Raw genomic sequence first — 24,831 nt, forward strand, 5'->3', positions numbered from 1 at the left:
AACTGTGCTTATGAAATCGTTGCCTTCCACAATCATCAATAAAAACACTTGTTCCACTTGCTCAACTGGCCTTCATTACGCTGTGAAAAAGTGAAAAACAGAACTTGAAGTTGAACGATAAAAAGAACAAGAAAGAGAAACGCAAATCGGCTCAGTTTCTCTCAAAGGTTTTGGTATGTCAGGAGTTGCCAACTTGATGGCACTGGAGTCAGCGTTTATTTGTCACCACGAAGGGGATGATTCGCATCACGCAGTTCGTTGCTGCTGCTGTCTTAATTGAACCCCGGAGGTTACCCGCCAGCGTCCCTGAATTTCACCGGCGGATATTCAGCTATCCCACGTCTGACCCCAGATTGTTGTGGAATTTTCAGCAGTAAGGGAAGATCAATGAGATAGTCTGGAAAATAAATTGTCTTTTGGGTCAGTCTGCAGAGTGATCTCAGTGGGAGAAGTGCGTGGGAAGATACTGATGCACACAGGAAGATGAAGATTTATTTGACAGTGGAATCTTAAAACAGATATTTTTTCTGCATTGAGCATACTTATCAGTCAAAGTTGTGTTGTACAAGAAGCGAAAGGCACTTTCTTCAAAAGCAGGTGGCCACAATAAATAACAAAAACCTTACTTGCTAAATAGTTTTCCATAACATTAAGATTGAACAAAATAGTGACACGAATATTTAAAAAGAAACGATTAAACATTGAATACTAAATTATTACTAAAACAGTTGAATGAATCTTGAAATAATAGTGAATCGGCGTAGTTTAATGAATACTGAGACGAATAATGAAATATTTAAGTGCTTATATCAACACTGAAATCATTTTTAACACTAATATTTAGATATTTAGATAATAAAACAGTGACGTATTTTAATTTAAAATTCTCAACCACGTCGTTGGCGAAAAACCCTGTAAAAAGGCAAAGGTGCAAACATGTTGACATAAAGTATCATTTTATCATGTCAACTGATAATAATAGGGAAATACATTTGGAATACTGTCCAACCGACGACATGGTGGCATGTTTTAACAAAACCGGCAACAAAAGTAAAATTCAATACATCTGTAAAGTTCATATTTGGGAACTAAAATGTTTGGTCAAATGCATACGGTTTAAATCTTTAGTTTTTTCTTTTTTCAAATCGTACGTTTTTACAATGTTTAGAAGAAGATAACAATGATTTGCATCACAAATGGCCACATCTGTCGGTGAGCGGTGACAGTGCTCCACATGGCCAGCAGCCAATCATATCACAGTGGGGTGTGTCCTGTTCCTTCGGATTTCGTGCGGAACAGACTGCAGTTTTCACGCAGGAAATCCATTCAGCGCTACTTTAAAAATCGACGCCATCTTTAATTCGTCTCGTCGAACAAAGAGAAGCTCACGAGTTATCGCCAAGCAGAGATCAAGTGCGGATTTGTTGGGATTGGCGTTTGAAAATGTGTGAAAGAACGACACCCAAGTACAAAGAGGAACTTTGTGGAATAAAAGAAGAGAACGAGCAACATCTTCCACTGCTGGACGAAGTTTGCAACCAGCCTCGTGTTGTGCTACACAAAGCAGGTTTGTACACGTTTTACTCTCATTTGCTTTGTAAAGAACGACTTTCTATCGTTAAAAATATGCATCACAACATTAAGTTGTTTGGGGAAATGCGTTCAAGGTTAATTGCCTCTCTCATGTCTTAAATAGACATTAATGTTTCACAAGTTTGTTTAAGTCAAAGATTTAGAATTTGTTCACCTTTCCTCCTAAGCAAGTATATTATTTTTGTTCTCTTGGTGCCGTTGGAATTTAACTCTAAGGCTGTAGCATAACTTTTACCAAATTATTCGAATTAATTATCTGATTCCATTAATGATTAACCAAACATGACCGACATTCATCCAACAATTATGCGCGCTCGTTTTGAGAGAAAGACGACCAGGAAACCGGCAACTTCACACAGGAGCCGATTTATTCCTCACAGGAGATCTAGTACAAAAGCCCTCTCAACACAGTTCTGCGCGCCTCTGTACCCAACAGAAGACAAAGTTTTGTTACCTCTTTTGGATTTCACGTGGACGGGTAGTATTGATAACACACAGTCCTGTTTACCGATCCCCGTCAAGCCACTGTGGACTGAATTGACACCACAGCACCGTCTCTGACACTTTCTAAATCAACATCGGCCAGTGTTGAACTTATTTGCTTCGTTTGGGAATAAATATGCAACAAGGTAGGGTGCTTCTTATTGCATACTCTACACACCAAACGTCCTTTGCATTCTCTGCTTCTGTGCCCAAAGCACATTTCTTTTTCCTTCAAAAAAGACATCTTTTCAACTTGCGTCTTTTTATCCAATAGAAGGCAAACATCCAAAGAATGTCCAGCTCCACAAAACAAGCATGCCTTTACAGGCAAGTTCTTCTCCATTTTATTTACAGGCTCCATTTTCTTTTCCACATGAAGTGGCAAAGCTACTCCCTTTAGCTTTCGTACCAGTCCGAAATGTCCCAGCTCTAAACTCTCCTTTTCCTGTTGCAGGCAATCTTGTATATCTCCAAAGAGAGGATCACATGCAATCTTAACTTGCTTCTCCACAAACTCCACAATGTCATGAAATGTGGCTCTGCGATGGTACGTTTCTTGCAGATGGCAGACCACACTTCTCCACTTATCCCTAAGCTTGTAAGCCAGTTTTTTAACCATAATTTGCATATTGGTGGGCACGTTTATGTCACCTACAGAATCTCCCGTTGAATTACAGCATTCACGAAGCAATAAACTGTAGGCCTGCATCGCCTTGAGATTTTCTCCCTTTATCAAAGGCCATGAAAGTACCTTGTCCATGTATGCAGAAGCTACTTTAAACGGATCTCCAAAATGTTCTTGTAGCAAAGCCTTCGCTTTAATTAATCCACGAGAAGGTGGCAGATGTTGACAGCTTCGGACCAGATCCAGGGACTGGCCTCTGGTATATTGCTCGAGGTAGTACAAACAGTCCTTGTGATTAGGAGTTCTTTCTTCGATGTTGTGTTCAAAGGCTCTTATGAAACTTAGGTATTGTAATGGATCTCCATCAAAAACTTGCAAATCTCGTTTGGGTAACAGCAAAAGTGATTGTTGTTTGAAAAGTGAAGATGTAATTTCATTTTGCTTCTCCAGTGCTGTAAGCAAACGATCAGATGTACTATCGGTTGTTGGTGAAGCTTGGTCACACTGTATTGTTGGAATAGTTTCACGTTGTACACCTGCTGGTAGTGATGACAGACCGGCCCCAGTTAAGACAGAATGAAGCTCAGGTTGAGGATACACTTTGGGTCTGACAGTAGCACCTCCTGTTGAAATTATGTACGGCTTTCAAGCAACAATTCCAGCTCTCCCTTGCTGCCGTGGGAGTCGGAAACAGAACGGACGAAAGAAAAATAGCCCTTTTGCGAACCAATGCCGGAGCCGAGGCCATCGAGGTATTCAATGAACCTGAAGATAAAGACAAGTTTGAAAAGGTCCTACAATAATTTGATGAACACTGTCTAGCTAAGAAAAACGGAACTTATGAGAGATACATGTTTCCTTCAAGACTCCAACAGCCCGGTGAGTCCTTTGACAATTTCCTCACCTACTCAAAATTAAAGCCAAGTCTTGTAACTTTGGTGATCTGAAGAACTCAATGATAAGGGATCAGACTGTGTTCGGGACGAACGAAAATAAACTAAGAGAGACGCTGTTGAGGGAAGCCGACCCAACATTGGAAAGTGCAATAAAGACTTGCCAAGCTAACGAGCTAGCAAAGCAGCACGTGCTAACTTCCCAAGCAGCGCCATTTTATGAAAAAAAAACAGAGTCCGTGAAGGCAGTGACGAGGAAAGGTAAACTGCGATTCAAGAAAAAGACCAAAAACAATGAAAATGATCAGGCTCATTTCAGCTGTAAAAAGTGTGGAGAAATGCACGAGCCAAAACGGTGTCCTGCATTTGGGAGAACATGTGCTTAGTGTAAAAAGCAAAATCACTATGCTAAGATGTGCTACACCAAAAAGAAAGTGCACACTGTGCAGGAAGACACAGATGATAGTGATGACCTAAGTGACACTTTTTTTCATCAAAATCGTGTCATATGACAAAAGCGATGTGCAACAACAAACTCGAGGAGACCCAGAGCAAGCTGTTAATGCAGTATAAGAAGATAAATGGATTGCACCACTGCTTGTCAATGGGACACTATTTGCTTTTAAAATGGACACAGGAGCGAAAGCAAACATAATTAATGAAAAAGACTTGAAACCACAACCGGAAAGAGTCACAGACAAGCCCGTGAAATTGAAAACCGACAACAATCAGCCAATAAAAACAAAGGGATGTTGTAGGCTAAAAGTGACAGCAAAGGAAAGACAACACAAGTTAACGTTCAAAATTGTGTCAAGTGGACTGGAGTCAATCCTTGGAGACAAGACATCTGAAGATCTTGGATTGGTAAAAAGAATTTACCAAATCAACAGCAAGGATGTCAATAAGAACAACAAAGTGTTGCAGAGTGAAGGTAGTAAGAGTATAGTGAACAAATACTTTTCTGTCTTCAAAGGACAAGGGACGCTACCTTACACTTATAAAATACAGCTCAAGGAAGATGCTGAACTTGTAGTACATGCCCCGAGAAGAGTCCCAGCCCCTCTCAAAGAGAGATTAAAAAACGAACTGAGCAGAATGACACGGATCGGAGTCATAGAGAAAGTGGAAGAAAATTCCATCACGTGTGTTAAAAAGAGGAACTCCCAAGAGTTACGTGTTTGCCTCGACCCCAAAGATCTGAATGAGAACATTAAAAACGAACATTATCAGATTCCCAAGCGTGAAGAAATCCAGAGTGACATGGCAGGTGCTAAGTACTTCAAATTAGATGCATCGCATGGATTTTGGCAGCTGAAGCTGGACACCGAAAGCAGCAGGTACACCACCTTCAACACACCATTTGGGCGTTTCTGTTTTCTGAGACTGCCATTTGGCATAAAGTCTGCGCCTGAGATCTTTCACAGAGCTAAGGAGTCAATCATAGAAGGTCTGGAAGGAACCCATGTGTTCATTGATGATTTGGTTGTTTGGGGAAACACGGAACAAGAACACAATGAAAGACTTGAGGAACTGCTACAAAGAGTTCAAATGAATGGACTTAAACTAAAACGAGAGAAATGTCTGTTTGGAGTTACAGAATTGACATTCTTGGGAGACAAGCTCACAGCAGATGGAGTGGTACCAGACAGAACCAAAGTGCAAGCAATACTGGACATGCCAGCTCCAAATGAGAAAAAAGGACTTCTGCGAGCAATGGGGATGATAAACCTCCGGGGCAAGTTCATTCCAAACCTCTCTTCAAGTCAAAGTCCCAAAGTTTGCTGCTGCATCACAACGTAGTCTTTGAGTGGACAACAAAACATGACGAAGAATGGCAAGATCTAAAGAGAACTGTGACAGCTGAGCCAGTCCTTGCCTACTTTGATCCATCAAAACCAACCAAAATTTCCACGCTTGCGTCGAAAGATGGGCTAGGTGCCGTACTGCTGCAAAAGGCGAGAGACACATGGCAACCTGTAGCCTATGCATCCAGGTCAATGTCAGAGACTGAAAAACGCTCTGCTCAGATCGAAAAGGAGTCACTGGGTTTAGTGTTTGGATTTGGCAAATTTCACACGTATGTTTATGGACTGCCCACGTTCATAGCAGAGACTGATCATAAGCCACTGATTTCAATTAGGAAGAAAAATCTCAATGACATGACGCCCAGAATTCAACGCATGATGATGACATTGCAGCGCTATGATTTTGAGCTAATATACACGCCTGGAAAATACATAGTGCTTGCTGATGCGTTATCCTGAGCGCCGCACCCTATCAGTGACATCAAGGTCATCATGGTCACAGCCGTACTTCCTGCTACTGACGCTATGCTGCAACAAATTGTTGCAGAGACGGCTACGGACCCAGTCTTGAACAAAGTGTCACAATGTATGAACAATGGATGGTCAAAAGGGAACTGCCCTCAGTTTTACCCTATGAGAGCGGAGTTGTGCATGGCGGATGGCCTCCTGCTGAGGAAGGTAACGAAAAAGGCTTGCAAAAGGCAAGGAACAAAATGAACAAAAATCGCTTACCGCAGAAGGGCAAGAGAAACCAATTGAGCGCAACCGAGAAGATCAATAAATGAAAACGGAAACACAAACAATGAACGGGAACAAGGTACACGGAATGCAATAACAAGGTGTCTAGAATTCACAACTTGGGACATGAGCATGAGCAAGATGAATATTCAGACGCTGAGTAGTCAGCGTGGAGTGTTTAAATAGTGCAGTAATCAATGACTTGACGAGTGACAGGTGCGTGGCTGGTGGGCGCGTCTTTCCAGCCATGACGACATGAACAGGAACAAGCGCTGGAAGGAAACGCCCCCACTCCAGCTGGGCAAACACAAAACAAAAACATGACAGGACAAAACAGACCATGACACAAAAGGATTAGGTTTTTGGGACAGGTTTTAATTGAAACATTTTATGATCATGTTTAAAGAAAATCTTTAGAACAGGAGATGTCTAGCAATTGATGAGAGGTTTGCCAAGTATAAAGTTGGATTAAATAGTTCGGCAGCTGATTTATTAACTGATGTGTATCAAATGTAACAAAGGTGGACGACAGATGTTTTATGACTTTGCGACACCAGCCCTGACATGACAACTTTTAAGGGACAAGACAGCATTCCAGAAATACCAGACTAACATCCGCATCTATGAGCTGTTTGACGTCACAGGTGCAGGATCGTCAGCTGAGTCCAGGAGGAACAGGAGAAACAATTTCATGGAGACTGAATGGGAAAATCCACAAACGCACAGTGGTAAACTTTGGCATATGCTGGCTAAATTGAGGCTAAATTAGCGCCGAGGGAGGGGTCTCTGTGTGGAATTGGAAAGTATCTTTTTGGTGAATGAAAGTGTGACAGAAAAAGTGTTTGTATGTCTAAGTGGTTTGAGTGAATGTTTAAGGGACGGGCCTCAGGAAAGAAACCTGATTGAGGGCACCGGTAAGCCCGAACAGCACGTAGGATGCAATGGGCGGACAGGTCTGATCAACCTGGATCCCTATTGCACTCCCAAGTACTGATTTTCAAATTGTTTTTGGAGACAGATTGGACTAATCAAATTCAAGCATCAAATGAATGATTGATTGACATTATCACACAAAATTTATGCAAAACTGAAATTTTCAGAAGGGAGGTAATTTACCCGTTCTCGCTTGCAAGTGCCACCCCTCCAGTTCTTTCTGTGAGTGGGGTGTGCTCTTGCTGCGGGGTCACTGGGTGATGAGCTGTCCATACCGAGCCACTTTCTGGAATGTGCCATCTTCTGGTCCGGTGCCATTCCTGTCGCCCAGAGCTCAACCAGCGCAGGGGGCGCCACCGTTACCCACTCCCAACGCACTCTTGACACCAACCCGCTGGTACCCCATTCCATGACAGGGGGCCGCGGAGCTCTCCTCCATTCCACTGGCTGAACTGAAACATCTGAGGGCAGCTCTGAAACCTGGTTCTCCATCCTCCCGCGGTGGGTATGCCCTGTTCCTGATCCAACCTCCACCCATTCACCAATTGACCCAGTACCTTGTACACTGTACATATGATCGCACACATGATTTGGTTTATCAAAATGCATTCATCCAAATTTAGTCAGGAGTTCATCTTGCATTAGGATTATATATGTGTTATGTCTACCGGCGTTGCCTCGCATGCGTGCCTTGTCCCTGAGCAGCAGAAATGGTATGAATTGTTTACTTTCGCTGAGCCACAAATCACATTTGACTATTGATGCGCGTCTTCATACTAAAGATCTAGGCCCCATGGTAAAGCGGTGTGTAGAGGCGGTTGGCTGGGTTCAGACGTCTATTACGAATGTTGAATACTCCGCGTCACTAACAGGGTATCATACTTCAGCACCCACTACAAATTCTTCGGTTTTGGGAACGTGACTAAATTTAAAAATTTCACGAAACGGGTCACTCGGGAGAGGTAGCTCTGTGTGCGTCTCTGCCGGAGGGGTTGTGGACACGAGGCCCGACTGATTTTGGGCTCTTCTCCACAGCTCCCCCAATTGTTTTACTGTCTCTACACCCTCGCCCAGTTGACAGAATCAGAGTTGGCACAGCCTGGAGGTGGAGGGAGGCATTCGGGAGACAATAGGAGGTAAAGACTGCAGCGGTCTTGGAGCTGTCTACGTCTTGGAGAGCACCTATTCTTCCCGTAAAAAATGGTTTAATTTGGTATCTGCGTAATTCTAGTTGTGGGATTTTTATTTTATTTTTTATTATTATCATAAATGGTTACTATTTCATTTGGTTTGATTTGAGGATTTGCCAAAAAAGGGTCAAAATTGGAGGATTAGCTCAGGGCTTAATTTATCATCTCTAAACAGTTAGATATTTGAACTCAGTGAACTACATTTTCTTTAATTCAGGAATAATTTGCCCATCTTGCAAAGCCAAATTCTAACATTGTGCCATATTAGCTGGATATCATTCGGACATAAATGCGAACCAACACTGCTGGATTGTGGTGATTATCGGCAAAACTAAATGTATACGTTGGAAAATTGTTTCTGGGGGCAATGCCTGTGAGGATGCCACTGTCTAAATTATATTCAAAAAAATCTTTTACAACAGTCTGGGAATTGATATAGATATAGATATAAAATTTGGTGGGTCTACGTTAATTCCAATATCTTATTCAAGTGACTGATACAAGCTTCACAAACAAGTTTAAAAAGGTGATTGAGTGCAATTAATGACGGTAGTGTTGCAATTATTTAGTTAAGAATTTTAATTGCGGGACGGCACAAGTTAATTTGTTACTTTTTGTTGTCTAATATAACTTTGATTGGGATCAACCCCACTAGGGGGTGGGGTCATAGTATATTTCTTGCCGCATGCATTTTTTGTGGCCACAGGTTGCGTTTTCATTTTCATGGTAAGATATTTTTTCGGCGGGGATTGAAGGATTGTATTACGAATACTGGCATTATTTTAAACACATGCGGGACAGAATGTCGATTATTAAAGTTAGCAGGTTCATATTCACTGAATATTTTTAACATTGATGAAACAAAAAGCATTTATCAAATTGAATTAGAAGCACGGGTCACAAGAATGACTGGGATTGTAGGCCTGATGTTTACTGATTTATTATATTATTCTTATATGCTAAATTTATAGTACTTAGTTTAAATGTGTGAACTTTATTGAAATTCTCAGTCGTGAGAACAAATTTGCCTACATAGCATTTCCATGAGCTGCCCTCACATTCACAGCACTTCATGGACAAAGATGACGAAGCACATTCTCCACATTGGCTGTAGAGATACAAACATACCGAATTGGGCACTGGAGGACTCACACAGACGCTATCGCAAAAAACACATTCCGAAAGACATAACAATTGGAGATCGGACCACATGCACATACGCATGCATACACACAGACACGTACTTACACTTGCACATGCACATGCACATACACACGCACACATGCACACCGACAAGATTACAGGGGAATGCCAGCGGGGAGAGAGACGGAGAGACTGCCCGCTGGAGAAGGCCAGCCTTGGCGTGCCAGTCTACGGGACCAGACGGGAATCGACCATCATCAACTACCCAGACGATGACTAACCTGGGGAGGACCTTCCCTTGGACGTGGACCCGTGCCGTGGAAGGGAGCGAGGACGGCCGATTCAACCTACATTACCCTTGACATAAAAAACTCCTATAAAAACTGAAGCTGGGCTGAAAGATGGCGCGCATTTTTCGACTGTGCTCGCCCGAGTGCAGTTTCTCGTGAGATTAAGAAAAAGCCGCCCAGATATCTGTCTTTGTACTATATCCTGAACTCCAGAAATTGAAGAAACGAAATATCGGAACTCTAATTAGTTGTTGAGTCTTTATTTGACCCTTTTCTTCTTGAGTACAAAAAAACTAACACGCATTGGAGTAAGTTTGGCTTTTAAAGGTTGATTTACTAACTACTTCTCATTTCCACGGTGACTCAACTCCAACAATAACATGCCAAATATTTGTCATCTCATCAATATTTGCACAACAGAGTATTGAGTTTCGAGATCCTCACTATAATAGTTCTCAAAATTATATTTCTTCTCAATTTAGCTTCGTTAAGGGATATTTTATTGACAATCTAACATCAGTACACTCAGACAAAAATATAATGGTGGTTGGGGGGCGCGAATCTTTTTCTTCTTGGTAGGGGCGGGCGTGAAATAATTGAGAACCACTGTTAGTATATGCCGACATTATATTCATGCAGCCCGAGTGAACCACAGCATTGTTGCAAGTTCGGTCGGAGAAACGTAAACGTCCCACTGCTGGAGCAGCAGCGGCTTCTCCGGACAAAGGCGGAAGTGACGTAAGAGCTGACTCGCCAATGTGGCGTTAATTTAGTTATTTTGTTATTTTTTTCTATCAACCGAATTAAAATATTATATAAAATATATATTAAAATAGAACAGCCTAGTGTAAAAACAAACACAGAGGCAAAGAAATATATTTGAAAAAATACGTGTTTAAATCATGACGTCATAAGCAAGCGCGCAGCTTCCGAAGGACCTCGACCACATCCACTGACCCGTCCACACCGGAACAAAAGCAGTCCACCGCTAAATTCTTCTGATTTAGTGTGGAACTGACTGTAATTTTCTCATAGGATGTCCAGTGCTACTCTTAAGGACTACGACATTATTCGTTAAGCCTTTGTGTCCCGATAACTTCATCTTCGCGCGTTGATGCTTTTCGGCGTGGTTAGCTTAGCTAGCTAGCTAGCTAGCCGCTAACGAAAAGAGGCACATGACTCATCGCCAAGCAGAGATCAAGTGCGGATTTTTTGGAATTATCATTTGAAAATGTGTGCAAGAACGACACCCAAGTACAAAGAGGAACTTTGGGGAATAAAAGAAGAGAACGAGCAACATCTTCAACTGCTGGACGAAGTTTGCAAGCAGCCTCGTGTTGTGCTACACAAAGCAGGTTTGTACACGTTTTACTCTCATTTGCTTTGTCAAGAACGACTTTCTATCGTTAGAAATGTGCATCACAACATTAAGTTGTTTGGGGAAATCGTTCAAGGTTATTGGCGTTTTATTTTTTAATCTTGCCTTTTATTTGCAGGTCTGATGAACATTTGTTGATGCCAAATAAAATCAGTGCAGGAAATAAATGCCAAAGAAAAAACAATAGTGGGGGGTGAACTCCATGTTTTTTCCAGTATAAAATTTGAACTGATTATTTAACATTTTACATTTTCTGGTTTTTATATCTTGTTAAAGCAATTCCTTACGGAAGGAATTCTGCCTGACTCTACATAATGTGCACACTGCGGCAAAAACATCAATGGCGGTTGATCAATTTTGGTGGATACAACACAAAATATTAAGTTATTTAAAAAAATCAAGTACGTATTGGTCTTATTTATTTATTAACTTTGTACTGCCTCGGTCAATGAACCTCGTGTGGCCCTGCACTGTTTTGTGCACGTGTGCGTAGTTTCACCCCATCCAAACATTTAAATTACATTTAATGCATCCATCCAGGGTTGCACGGATCTCATCGGTGAACAAGCCCATGCTGCAAGAAATGCATCTGCATCTTTGGCTTACTGTGGTGTTAGAATAATATTAAGAGGTTATTATACATTTGCCGTGATGCAGCTTATTTTAATATGTAGTGCATAAAACATGTTGCAGTTTAATAGAGTGAACTATGCTTGAGTGTTTACAGTTTGAGTGTGGCAGGGCGGTGGCACTTCTTCAGAAGTGCCGATGAAGTAAACAACACCGTGATGAGCCCTGATAAGAAGAAGTTGGCCCCAAAGTCTGACGCAAACAGCATCGTGCTGGGTCCTGATAGAAGATGTTGACGACAAAGTCCGCTGCGACCCATGGCGGCACGCCAATGATAAACCGGACTAAACCAGCTTTTGAGAAGACGAACTGTACCACCCTTGAGTGTAATCTGATTTCTTGAAGTGTAATCTGATTTCCCGATGTTATAAAAGGGAATGTGTGAAAAGCATCGGGGAACAGAGGGGAGATAAAGTTGTCAAATAAACTTTGTGAACCTTTCTGTAGCCACTTGGGCTGCATCTCTCTCTCCTTCCAGCTATGAACCCTATATGTCAAATTGGCGAACCTGACATATGGGCTTAAAAAGGGAGACCGCCACAACCCCCTTTTCGACCAACAAGCCCAGGAACATTTAAAGATAAAGATGAAGATGTCCTTTATTAGTCCCACAATGGGGAAATTTGAAGTGTTACAGCAGCAAAGCTATAGATCACACAGAGTCGGCGGCGTAATGTAGCCGTTAATGTATAACATTAGCAGCAGACATTCATAAAAAGCATGCAAATATACACAGTATAAACGTATCTAGTGTAAGGAAACACTCCTAATGTCTGTCCATTATACCGAGGGGGAAACATTGTAATGATAAAAACTACTGAATGATTGAAAATACTGCAATGATAAAGATATTACAATGATAAAAGTACTGTAATGGTGAGAGTACTGAAATGACAGGAAAGTACTGCAATGATAGAAAATACTGCAATGATAAAAGTACTGTAATGGTAAAAGTACTGCAATGATAAAATATACTGCAATGATAAAAGTACTGTAATAGTAAAAGTACTGCAACAATAGAAAAATACTGCAATGATGAAAGTATTGTAATAGTAAAAGTACCGCAATGATAGGAAATACCGTAATTATAAAAGTACTGCAATGATAAAAGTACTGTAATAGTGAACATCCTGCAGTGGTAGAAATACTACAGTGATAGAAGTATTGTAATAAGAATACTGTAATGGTAAACAAAATACATCATTGGTCGTTGTTTAAGTACACCCTTGGCTGAAAGTACAGTAGTAGTTAATATTGCATCCTAGGACTGCACAATTGCACTAATGCCCTCCTGTTTGTAGGCCTGACCCAATGTTCTTGTTAAAAAGTCTGACAGCAGTCAGCAGGAAGGAGCGGCGAAATCTCTCTTTGGTACAGCGAGGGTGTAAAAGTCTGTCACTGAAGGAGCTGTAAAGTGTTCTCAGAGTGTCATTGAATGGGTGGGCTGGTTTGTCCAGCATTGATGACAGTTTTGCCGTCATCCTCCTGCCCCCCACTGAGTCCACAGAGTCCAGGGAGCAGCCCAGGACAGAGCTGGCCCTCCTCACCAGTTTGTCCAGTCTCTTTTTGTCTCGGCCCGAGATGCCTCCTGCCCAGGAGACCACTCCATAGAAGATGACTGATGAAACCACCGAGTCATAGAAGTACCTGAGGAGTGTTCCCCGAACGCCAAAGGACCTCAGCCTCCTGAGTAGGAAGAGTCTGCTCTGACCCTTCCTATAGAGAGCGTCTGTGTTGTCGCTCCAGTCCAGTTTATTGTTCAGATGAACACCCAGTTACTTGTAAGTTGAGACCCTCTCAACGTCTGTTCCCTGGATATTCACTGGTGCAGGTGGAGAGTGCCGACGCTTGCGGAAATCCACCACCAGCTCTTTGGATTTCCCAGCGTTGATTTGGAGGCGGTTCTGCTGACACCAGTCCACGAACCCCTGCGTAACCCCTCTGTACTCCCGATCGTCATCGTCAGTGATGAGGCCGACAATCGCAGAGTCATCAGAGAACTTCTGCAGGTGACAGCTTGTGGAATTGTATTTGTAGTCCGAGGTGTAGGGGGTGAACAGGAAGGGAGCCAGCACAGTTCCCTGCGGCGCTCCCGTGCTGCAGAGGAGCACGTCAGACACACAGTCTTGTGTTCTCACGTACTGTGGCCGGTTTGTGAGGTAGTCGTAAATCCATGTGATGAGGTGGTGGGCCACTCCCGCCTGCTCCAGCTTGTCTCCCAATAAGGCGGGCTGGATGGTGTTGAAAGCACTTGAGAAATCAAAGAACATGATCCTCACCGTGCCCCCCGCCTTCTCCAGGTGGAAGAGTGAAGTGTGGAGCAGTTAGATGATGGCATCATCCACACTGATGCCAGGCTGGTATGCAAACTGGAGTGGGTCCATTGAGGAGCTGACCAGGGGGCGCAGATGGACGAGGACCAGTCTCTCCAGGGTCTTCATCAGATGAGACGTCAGCGCCACTGGTCTGAAGTTGTTGAGCTCCTTCGGATGGGGTGTCTTTGGAACCGGAACCAGGCAGGATGTTTTCCACAGCTGGGGGACTCTGCCCAGCTTCAAGCTCAGGTTGAACATGTGCTGGACGATTCCACACAGCTAGTCTGCGCAGGATTTGAGGAGCTGGGAGCTGATCCCATCTGGGCCTGCCGCCTTCATCTTCCTCGGCTGGTTCTTCACCTGAGATGTTGTGAGGAACAAGGCTGAGCAGGAGGAAGTGGTGGTTGTCTGATGCCAAATGAAATCAGTGCAGAACATGGATGCCAAAGAATAACCAATAGTGGGGGGTAAACTCCGTGTTTTTTCCCAGTTTAAAATTTGAACTGATTATTTAACATTTCACATTTTCCAGTTTTTATATGTTGTTTAAGAAATTAAGTTTGTCATGTCATCATGTTTCAAAACTATGCTTACGGGTTAATAGAAGGTCACAAAAACATGGACCTCTTAAACAGGAAAACGTGAGTTCAGTGGTAACAGAGTTGTGTCTATGCTGGCAGTTTAGCAGGAAGCCACAAAAACAGATGCACGTCTTGAACCGTGTTTGACAGGAAACCGCTTAGCTCGCATTGAACAGATTTGTGACCCAAACATGTCTTGTAAGCTGAAACCGTTCGAACAACAGGAAGAGTGTGGACGGGTGTGATAAAGTCGAAGTGTTCATGTTTTTCCATTCTTTATGAGTTGACATACAAATTTCTTTGCTGTGCTTCAAGAAAAGGCCGCACAGGAGCGGGAACGCTTTTCTCTTTGCCGGACTGCTCCTCGCAAGTGACAAAGACAATCTTGGCTGGGTGATTCATTTATGAAGGCTTGTCTCGTTTTTGACAAAAACTTTGACATATCTTGTTCAAGCAATTCCTTATGGAATGATTCGACCTGACTCTAAAAACTGTGCACGCTGCGGCAATAATATCAATGGAGGTTGCTCAATGTTTGTGAATAAAACACAAATTATTAAGTTTTTTAAAAAATCAAGTACGTATTGGTCTTATTTATTTATGAACTTTTTACTGGCTTGGTCGGGTGAGAGTCAATGAACCTCGGGTGGCCCTGCACTGTTTTGTGCACATGTGCGTAGTTTCACCCCATCCAAACATTTAAAATACATTTAATGCATCCATCCAGGGTTGCACGGATCTCATCAGTGAACAAGCGCATGCTGCAAGGAATGCATCTGCATCTTTGGCCTACTATGGGCTTAAAAAGGGAGAACGTCACAACCCCCTTTTCCACCAACAAGCCCAGGAACATTTAGTTCTATCCCTAAATGCAAAAAGAAATACTTGTAAACATATTTTACTTGAAGGATTCCTATTTTATCAATGACATTATGTTGTGATGGCCCCCAGCGGTCTGCATCAATATGTTCGGGTCCCACAACAGGTGTTCCATCAGACGCACACAATAGCCTGTGTGTGCTATCTTCAGTTCGCTTCCAGAAACGTCTGTGACCATGTCAGGAATTAAATCGGGCATCAGCCGCAACGTGCTTCCTTTTTAAATGCTCATTTATCACTGTTGTGCTGCTCGGAAAGGGAGGTTTACATCTTAGGACGTAATTTTGTGAAATGCCCCCATGGTCCGGTCCAAATCGAGGTCGCACCACGAATTGCTCCGTGTTCGGCAGGCACAAGTCAATTTAGCACGGTAGAAACAATATAAGACAAAGTCGCCGCATGAGCTTTGACTTGACTGAACCAAATTTGTCTTTTTGTGTTCTGCAGACATCAGACAAAATGATCTCTGTTCTGTGAAAGAGGAGCCAGACTTGACTCACATCAAAAAGGAGGAGGAGGAGGAGATCAACAAGTCACCACTGAACGTTGTCCCTATAAAGACTGAAGATGAAAAAAAGGATGTGAGTGAGGACAACAGAGGGGCGGAGCCTCCAAGCAGCAGCTCAAGTCATCACATGACAACAGAAGGTGATGAAGACCACTGGGGGCCATCACAAGCACATCATGAGGACACATTATCAGATGCTCATGATGATGATGATAATGAGCAAACTAAAGGTGAAAGGGCATGTCACACTGACTCATTATCTTCAAAGTTGTCTTTAAAAGGGCACAGAAAAACACACAGTGGTGAAAAACCTTTTTCCTGCTCAGTTTGTGGCAAGAGTTTCTCTCAAAAGTTTCAATTAAAAATCCACACAAGAACACACAGTGGAGAAAAACCATTTTCCTGCTCGGTTTGTGGTAAATGCTTCTCTCGAAAGACTCATTTAGTAAGACACACAAGAGCACACAGTGGAGATAAACCTTTTTCCTGCTCAGTTTGTGGCAAGCGTTTCTCTCGAAAATCGCATTTAACATGCCACACAAGAACACACAGTGGAGAAAAACCTTTTTCCTGCTCGGTTTGTGGAAAATGCTTCTCTCAAAAGGCAGGTTTAACAATCCACACAAGAAAGCACAGTGGAGAAAAACCTTTTTCCTGCTCAGTTTGTGCCAAGAGCTTCTCTCGAAAGTCACATTTAACAACTCACACAAGAACACACACTGGAGAAAAACCTTTTTCCTGCTCGGTTTGTGGCAAAAGCTTTTCTCTAAAATCAAATTTTACAAGTCACACAAGAAAGCACAGTGGAGAAAACCCTTTTTCATGCTCAGTTTGTGGAAAATGCTTCTCTCAAAAGGGAGGTTTAACAAGCCACACAAGAAAGCACAGTGGAGAAAAACCTTTTTCCTGCTCAGTTTGTGCCAAGAGCTTCTCTCGAAAGTCACATTTAACAACTCACACAAGAACACACACTGGAGAAAAACCTTTTTCCTGCTCAGTTTGTGGAAAATGCTTCTCTCAAAAGGGAGGTTTAACAAGCCACACAAGAAAGCACAGTGGAGAAAAACCTTTTTCCTGCTCAGTTTGTGCCAAGAGCTTCTCTCAAAAGTCGCATTTAACAAACCACACAAGAAAGCACAGTGGAGATAAACCTTTTTCATGCTCAGTTTGTGGCAAGAGTTTTTCTCAAAAGGCAAATTTAACAAGTCACACAAGAATACATCGTGGAGAAAAGCCTTTTTCCTGCTCAATTTGTGGCAAAAGCTTCTCTGGAAAGTCACATTTACGAATCCACACAAGAACGCACAGTGGAGACAAGCCATTCAGTTGCAGCGTTTGTGCTAAAAGATTCCCCACTAAACAGCATGCGGAGAGTCACAATTGTGCTGGTGAGAATCCTTGAAGATTAAAAAAAGAAAAAAAAATGAAAGACCCGTCTCTTTGTGGTAAGATGTAAATGTGATTTTCAATAAAATATGATATATTGAATTTTGCAAAGCTTTTTTATTGACACAAAGCCAATGTGATCAGTGCCAGAAGAACCATTGTGTCTGAGTGATGATGATTTGTTTTGGTGTTTACATCAAACATGTAAATAAAAATAATTGCATTTGCCTGGAACATTTGTTAACATTATGCTTTTCAATTGTCTTTTTAAACGTACTTAATGGAAAAGGTGTGAGAAGAAACGGTGATTATGAAATCGGTGCCTTCCACAATCATCAATAAAATCACTTGTTCCACTTGCTCAACTGGCCTTCATTACGCTGTGTGAAAAGGTGAAAAACTGAACTAGAAGTTGAACTCTAAAAAGAACCAGTAAGAGAAACGCAAGCAGTCTCAGTTTCTCTCAAAGGTTTTGGAATGTCAGGAGTTGGCAACTTGATGGCGACTGGAGTCAGCGCTGGTTTTCTCGCTGTGTTTGGCTGGCTCGTACATGTATGGTCCATTGAACAAAACTCAAACTCTTCAAATATCCCCTCAGATACATTTAATATTTCGCTTTCTGAATAAATTTCTGACTAGCTAAATACACTTTCTGGGTTGAGCTCTATCAAGTGTTTGGGGTCTGTTGCGAAGCAGAATCTCACTTCGGAAAAACTATCATTTTGTCAAATAAACCAAATATTTTTGTTCATGCTATATTATATTTTTTATACTTTGGATTGCTTATATGATGAAATCGGGAAATATTAAAATGTAAAATTAACAACGACATACAGACATTTCTCTCGTTTTAGTTTTAGTCCATTCATTTGAACTCTTTGTAGCAGTTCCTCAAGTCTCTCATTGTGTTCTTGTTCTGTGTTCCCCCACACAACCAAATCATCAATGTACACACGGGTTCCTTCCAGACCTTCTATGATTGACTCCATAGCTCTGTGAAAGATCTCAGGCGCAGACCTTATGCCAAATGGCAGTCTCAGAAAACAGAAACGCCCAAATGGTGTTTTGAAGGTGGTGTACCTGCTGCTTTCGGTGTCCAGCTTCAGCTGCCAAAATCCATGCGATGCATCTAATTTGCTGAAGAATTTAGCACCTGCCATGTCACTCAGGATTTCTTCACGCTTGGGAATCTGATAATGTTCGTTTTTAATGTTCTCATTCAGATCTTTGGGGTCGAGGCAAACACGTAACTCTGGGAAGTTCCTCTTTTTAACACACGTGATGGAATTTACCCAGTCGGTGGGTTCTTCCACCTTCTCTCTGACTCCGATCGGTGTCATTCTGCTCAGTTCCTTTTTTAATCTCTCTTTGAGAGGGGCTGGAACTCTTCTGGGGGCATGTACTACAGGTTCAGCATCTTCCTTGAGCTGTATTTTGTAAGTGTAAGGTAGCGTCCCTTGTCCTTTGAAGACAGAAAAGTATTTGTTCACTATACTCTTACTACCTTCACTCTGCAACACTTTGTTGTTCTTATTGACATCCTTGCTGTTGATTTGGTAAATTCTTTTTACCAGTCCAAGCTCTTCAGATGCCTTGTCTCCAAGAATTGACTCCAGTCCACTTGGCACAATTGTGAACGTTAATTTGTGTTGTCTTCCCTTTGCTGTCACTTTTAGCCTACAACATCCCTTTGTTTTTATTGGCTGATTGTTGTCGGTTTTCAATTTCACGGCCTTGTCTGTGCCGGTTTCTCTTCAAGTGATTTCAAGTCTTTTTCGTTAATTATGTTTGCTTTTGCCCCTGTGTCAATTTTAAAAGCAAATAGTGTCCCATTGACAAGCAGTGGTGCAATCCATTTATCTTCTTTTACTGCATTAACAGCTTGCTCTGGGTCTCCTCCAGTTTGTTGTTGCACATCGCTTTCGTCATATGACACGATTTTGATGAAAAAAGTGTCACTTAGGTCATCACTATCATCTGTGTCTTCCTGCACGGTGTGCACTTTATTCTTGGTGTTGCACATCTTAGCATAGTGATTTTGCTTTTTACACTTAGCACATGTTCTCCCAAATGCAGGACACCGTTTTGGCTCGTGCATTTCTCCACACTTTTTACACCTGAATGGAGCTTGATCATTTTCATTGTTTTTGGTCTTTTTCTTGAATCGCAGTTTACCTTTCCTCGTCACTGCCTTCACGGACTCTGTTTTTTTCATAAGATGGCGCTGCTTGGGAAGTTAGCACGTGCTGCTTTGCTAGCTCGTTAGCTTGGCAAGTCTTTATTGCACTTTCCAATGATGGGTCGGCTTCCCTCAACAGCCTCTCTCTTAGTTTCTTTTCGTTCGTCTGATCCCTTATCATTGAGTTTTTCAGATCACCAAAGTTACAAGACTTAGCTTTAATTTTGAGATCGGTGAGGAAATTGTCAAAGGACTCACCGGGCTGTTGGAGTCTTGAAGGAAACACGTATCTCTCATAAGTTCCGTTTTTCTTAGCTAGACAGTGTTCATCAAATTTTTGTAGGACCTTTTCAAACTTGTCTTTATCTTCGGGTTCATTGAATACCTCGATGGCCTCGGCTCCGGCATTGGTTCGCAAAAGGGCTAGTTTTCTTTCGTCCGTTCTGTTTCCGACTCCCACGGCAGCAAGGGAGAGCTGGAATTGTTGCTTGAAAGCCGTACATAATTTCAACAGGAGGTTCTACTGTCAGACCCAAAGTGTATCCTCAACCTGAGCTTCATTCTGTCTTAACTGGGGCCGGTCTGTCATCACTACGAGCAGGTGTACAACGTGAAACTATTCCAACAATACAGAGTGACCAAGCTTCACCAACAACCTGATCGTTTGCTTACAGCACTGGAGAAGCAAAATGAAATTACATCTTCACTTTTCAAACAACAATCACTTTTGCTGTTACCCAAACGAGATTTGCAAATATTTGATGGAGATCCATTACAATACCTAAGTTTCATAAGAGCCTTTGAACACAACATCGAAGAAAGAACTCCTAATCACAAGAACTGTTTGCACTACCTCGAGCAATATACCAGAGGCCAGTCCCTGGATCTGGTCCGAAGCTGTCAACATCTGCCACCTTCTCGTGGATTCATTAAAGCGACGGCTTTGCTACAAGAGCATTTTGGAGATCCGTTTAAAGTAGCTTCTGCATACATGGACAAGGTACTTTCATGGCCTTTGATAAAGGGAGAAAATCTCAAGGCGATGCAGGCCTACAGTTTATTGCTTCGTGAATGCTGTAATTCAACGGGAGATTCTGTAGGTGACCTAAACGTGCCCACCAATATGCAAATTATGGTTAAAAAACTGCCTTACGAGCTTAGAGATAAGTGGAGAAGTGTGGTCTGCCATCTGCAAGAAACGTACCATCGCAGAGCCACATTTCATGACATTGTGGAGTTTGTGGAGAAGCAAGTTAAGATTGCAAGTGATCCTCTCTTTGGAGATATACAAGATTGCCTGCAACAGTAAAAAGAGAGTTTAATCCTGTGACATTTCGGACTGGTACGAAAGCTAAAGGGAGTAGCTTTGCCACTACAATAGCACCTGTGGAAAAGAAAATGGAGCCTGTAAATAAAATGGAGAAGAACTTACCTGTAAAGGCATGTTTGTTTTGTGGAGCTGGACATTCTTTGGATGTTTGCCTTCTATTGGATAAAAAGACGCAAGTTGAAAAGATGTCTTTTTTGAAGGAAAAAGGAATGTGCTTTGGTTGTTTGTGCATTGGGCACAGAAGCAGAGAATGCAAAGGACGTTTGGTGTGCAGAGTATGCAATAAGAAGCACCCTACCTTGTTGCATATTTATTCCCAAACGAAGCAAATAAGTTCAACACAGGCCGATGTTGATTTAGAAAGTGTCAGAGACGGACGGTGCTGTGGTGTCAATTCAATCCACAGTGGCTTGACTGGGACCGGTAAACAGGACTGTGTGTTATCAATACTACCTGTCCAGGTGAAATCCAAAAGAGGTAACAAAACTTTGTCTTCTGTTGGGTACAGAGGCGCGCAGAACTGTGTTGAGAGGGCTTTTGTACTAGATCTCCTGTGAGGAATAAATCGGCTCCTGTGTGAAGTTGCCGGCTTCCTGGTCATCTTTCTCTCAAAACGAGCGCGCATAATTGTTGGATGAATGTCGGTCATGTTTGGTTAATCATTAATGGAGTCAGATAATTAATTCGAATAATTTGGTAAAAGTTATGCTACAGACTTAGAGTTAAATTCCAACGGCACCAAGAGAACAAAAATAATGTACTTGCTTATGAGGAAAGGTGAACAAATTCAAAATCTTTGACTTAAACAAACTTGTGAAACATTAATGTCTATTCAAGACATGAGAGAGGCAATTGACCTTGAACGCATTTCCCCAAACAACTTAATGTTGTGATGCATATTTTTAACGATAGAAAGTCGTTCTTGACAAAGCAAATGAGAGTAAGACGTGTACAAACCTGCTTCGTGTAGCACAACACGAGGCTGCTTCCAACCTTTGCCCAGCAGTTGAAGATGTTGCTCGTTCTCTTCTTTTATTCCACAAAGTTCCTCTTTGTACTTGGGTGTCGTTCTTGCACACATTTTCAAACGCCAATCCCAACAAATCCGCACTTGATCTCTGCTTGGCGATAACTCGTGAGCTTCTCTTTGTTCGACGAGACGAATTAAAGATGGCGTCGATTTTTAAAGTAGCGCTGAATGGATTTCCTGCGTGAAAACTGCAGTCTGTTCAGCACGAAATCCGAAGAACAGGACACACCCCGCTGTGATATGATTGGCTGCTGGCCATATGGAGCACTGTCACCGCTCACCGACAGATGTCGCCATTTGCGATGCAAATCATTGTTATCTTTTTCTAAACATTGGAAAAACGTACGATTTGAAAAAAGAAAAAACGAAAGATTTAAACCGTATGCATTTGACCAAACATTTTAGTTCCCAAATATGAACTTGACAGATGTATTGAATTTTACTTTTGTTGCTGGTTTTGTTAAAACATCTGCCACCATGTCGTCGGCTGGACAGTATTCCAAATGTATTTCCCTATTATTAACAGTTGACATGATTAAGTGATACTTTATGTCAACATGTTTGCACCTTTGCCTTTTTACAGGGTTTTTCGCCAGCGACGTTGTTGCGAATTTTAAATTAAAATACGTCACTGTTTCATTATCTAAATATCTAAATATTAGAGTGTTAAAAATGATTTCAGTGTTGATATAAGCACTGAAATATATCATTATTCGTCTCAGTATTCATTAAACTACGCCGATTCACTATTATTTCAAGATTCATTCAACTGTTTTAGTAATAATTTAGTATTCAATGTTTAATCGTTTCTTTTTAACTATTCGTGTCACTATTTTGTTCAATCTTAATGTTATGGAAAACTATTTAGCAAGTAAGGTTTTTGTTATTTATTGTGGCCACCTGCTTTTGAAGAAAGTGCCTTTCGCTTCTTGTACAACACAACTTTGACTGATAAGTATGCTCAATGCAGAAAAAATATCTCTGTTTTAAGATTCCACTGTCAAATAAATCTTCATCTTCCTGTGTGCATCAGTATCTTCCCACGCACTTCTCCCACTGAGATCACTCTGCAGACTGACCCAAAAGACAATTTATTTTCCAGACTATCTCATTGATCTTACCTTACTGCTAAAAATTCCACAACAATCTGGGGTCAGACGTGGGATAGCTGAATATCCGCCGGTGAAATTCAGGGACGCTGGCGGGTGACCTCCGGGGTTCAATTCAGACAGCAGCAGCAACGAACTGCGTGATGCGGATCATCTCCTTCGGGGTGACAAATAAACGCTGACTCCAGTCACCATCAAGCTGCCAACTCCTGACATTCCAAAACCTTTGAGAGAAACTGAGACGATTTGCGTTTCTCTTTCTGGTTCTTTTTTTAGTTCAACTTCGAGATCTGTTTTTCACCTTTTCACGCAGTGTAATGAAGGCCAGTTGAGCAAGTGGAACAAGTGTTTTTATTGATGATTGTGGAAGATACAGATTTCATAAGCACCGTTTCATCTCACACCTTTTCCATTAGGTACGATTAAAAAGACAACTGAAAAGCATAACGTTAAAAAATGTTGTTCCAGGAAAAGGTAATTAATTTCATTGATAATGTTTGATATAAAAACAAAACAACTCATCATCACTCAGAGACAATGCTTCTTCTGGCACTGATCACATTGGCTTAATGTCAATAAAAAAAGCTTTTCAAAATTAAATTTTTCATATTTTATTCAAAATCACATTTACATCTTACCACAAAGAGTCAATTCCTTCCGTTTTTTTTTTTAAGCTTCAAGGATTGCTGCAATTCTCACCAGCACAATTGTGACTCTCAGCACCCTGTTTAGTGAAGAATTTTTTAGCACAAACACTGCAACTGAATGGCTTTTCTCCACTGTGTGTTCTTGTGTGGTTCGTTAAAAGCGACTTACGATAGAAACTCTTTCCACAAACTGAGCAGGAAAAGGGTTTTTCGCCACCGTGTGTTCTTCTATGATTTGTTAAAGTTGATTTTTGAGTGAAACCTTTCCTACAAACTGAGCAGGAAAAAGGTTTTTCACCACTGTGTATTCTTTTATGTTTTGTTAAAGTTGACTTTCCAGAGAAGCTTTTGCCACAAACTGAGCATGAAAAGGGTTTTTCTCCACTGTGTGTTGTTGTGTGTTCTATTAAATTAAACTTTCCGGAGAAGCTTTTGCCACAAACTGAGCAGGAAAAAGGCTTTTCTCCACTGTGTCTTCTTAAGTGGCTTGTTAAATTATACTTTTGAGAGAAGCATTTTCCACAAACTGAGCAGGAAAAAGGCTTTTCTCCACTGTGTTTTCTTGTGTGGATTGTTAAATTAGACTTTTGAGAGAAGCTTTTGCCACAAACTGAGCAAGAAAAAGGTTTTTCTCCACTATGTATTGTTGTGTGTTTTATTAAATGCGACTTACGATAGAAATTATTTCCACAAATTGAGCAGGAAAAAGGTTTTTCACCACTGTGTGTTCTTGTATGTTCTGTTAATCGTGACTTTTGAGAGAAACTTTTCCTACAAATTGAGCAGAAAAAAGGTTTTTCTCCACTGTGTGTTCTGTTAAACTTGAGTTCCGGGAGAAGTGTTTTCCACAAACTGAGCAGGAAAAAGGTTTTTCTCCACTGTGTATTGTTGTGTGTTTTCTTAAATATGACTTTAAAGAAAAGCTTTTGCCACAAACTGAGCAGGAAAAAGGCTTCTCTCCACTGTGTGTTCTTGTGTGTTCTGTTAAATGTGACTTTTGAGAGAAACTTTTTCCGCAAACTGAGCAGGAAAAATGTTTTTCTCCACTGTGTATTGTTGTGTGTTTTATTAAATATGACTTTAAAGAAAAGCTTTTGCCACAAACTGAGCAGGAAAAAGGCTTCTCTCCACTGTGTATTCTTGTGTGTTCTGTTAAATGTGCCTTT

The 24,831-nt window shown here is 41.6% G+C and overlaps 1 protein-coding gene and 1 long non-coding RNA gene across 3 annotated transcripts in view; one reads left to right on the top strand and one right to left on the bottom strand.

Annotated features, from left to right (window-relative positions):
• The window catches only part of LOC148341749 (uncharacterized), a 290,141-nt gene that overhangs the window by 51,808 nt on the left and 213,502 nt on the right, over positions 1–24,831 (bottom strand). Inside the window, exon 1 of one of the 2 annotated variants that reach the window (XM_088285166.1) lies at positions 21,837–21,966. The exons of the other annotated variant lie outside the window; for it this stretch is intronic. Within the exon in view, the coding sequence (XP_088141292.1) occupies positions 21,837–21,960 (124 nt within the window). The 5' untranslated portion in view covers positions 21,961–21,966. Of the gene's footprint in view, positions 1–21,836; positions 21,967–24,831 lie in introns of those variants that run through there. 2 annotated transcript variants of the gene reach the window in all.
• Positions 10,937–12,141, top strand: LOC148341751 (uncharacterized). The gene is made up of 2 exons (XR_015840085.1): positions 10,937–11,048; positions 11,799–12,141. It is a non-coding gene; the product is annotated as an uncharacterized LOC148341751 (long non-coding RNA).

The sequence above is a fragment of the Idiotropiscis lumnitzeri genome, chromosome 2, assembly GCF_059441095.1.
Source record: "Idiotropiscis lumnitzeri isolate Australia: NSW breed Sydney's pygmy pipehorse chromosome 2, RoL_Ilum_1.0, whole genome shotgun sequence".
Classification (NCBI taxonomy): domain Eukaryota; kingdom Metazoa; phylum Chordata; class Actinopteri; order Syngnathiformes; family Syngnathidae; genus Idiotropiscis; species Idiotropiscis lumnitzeri.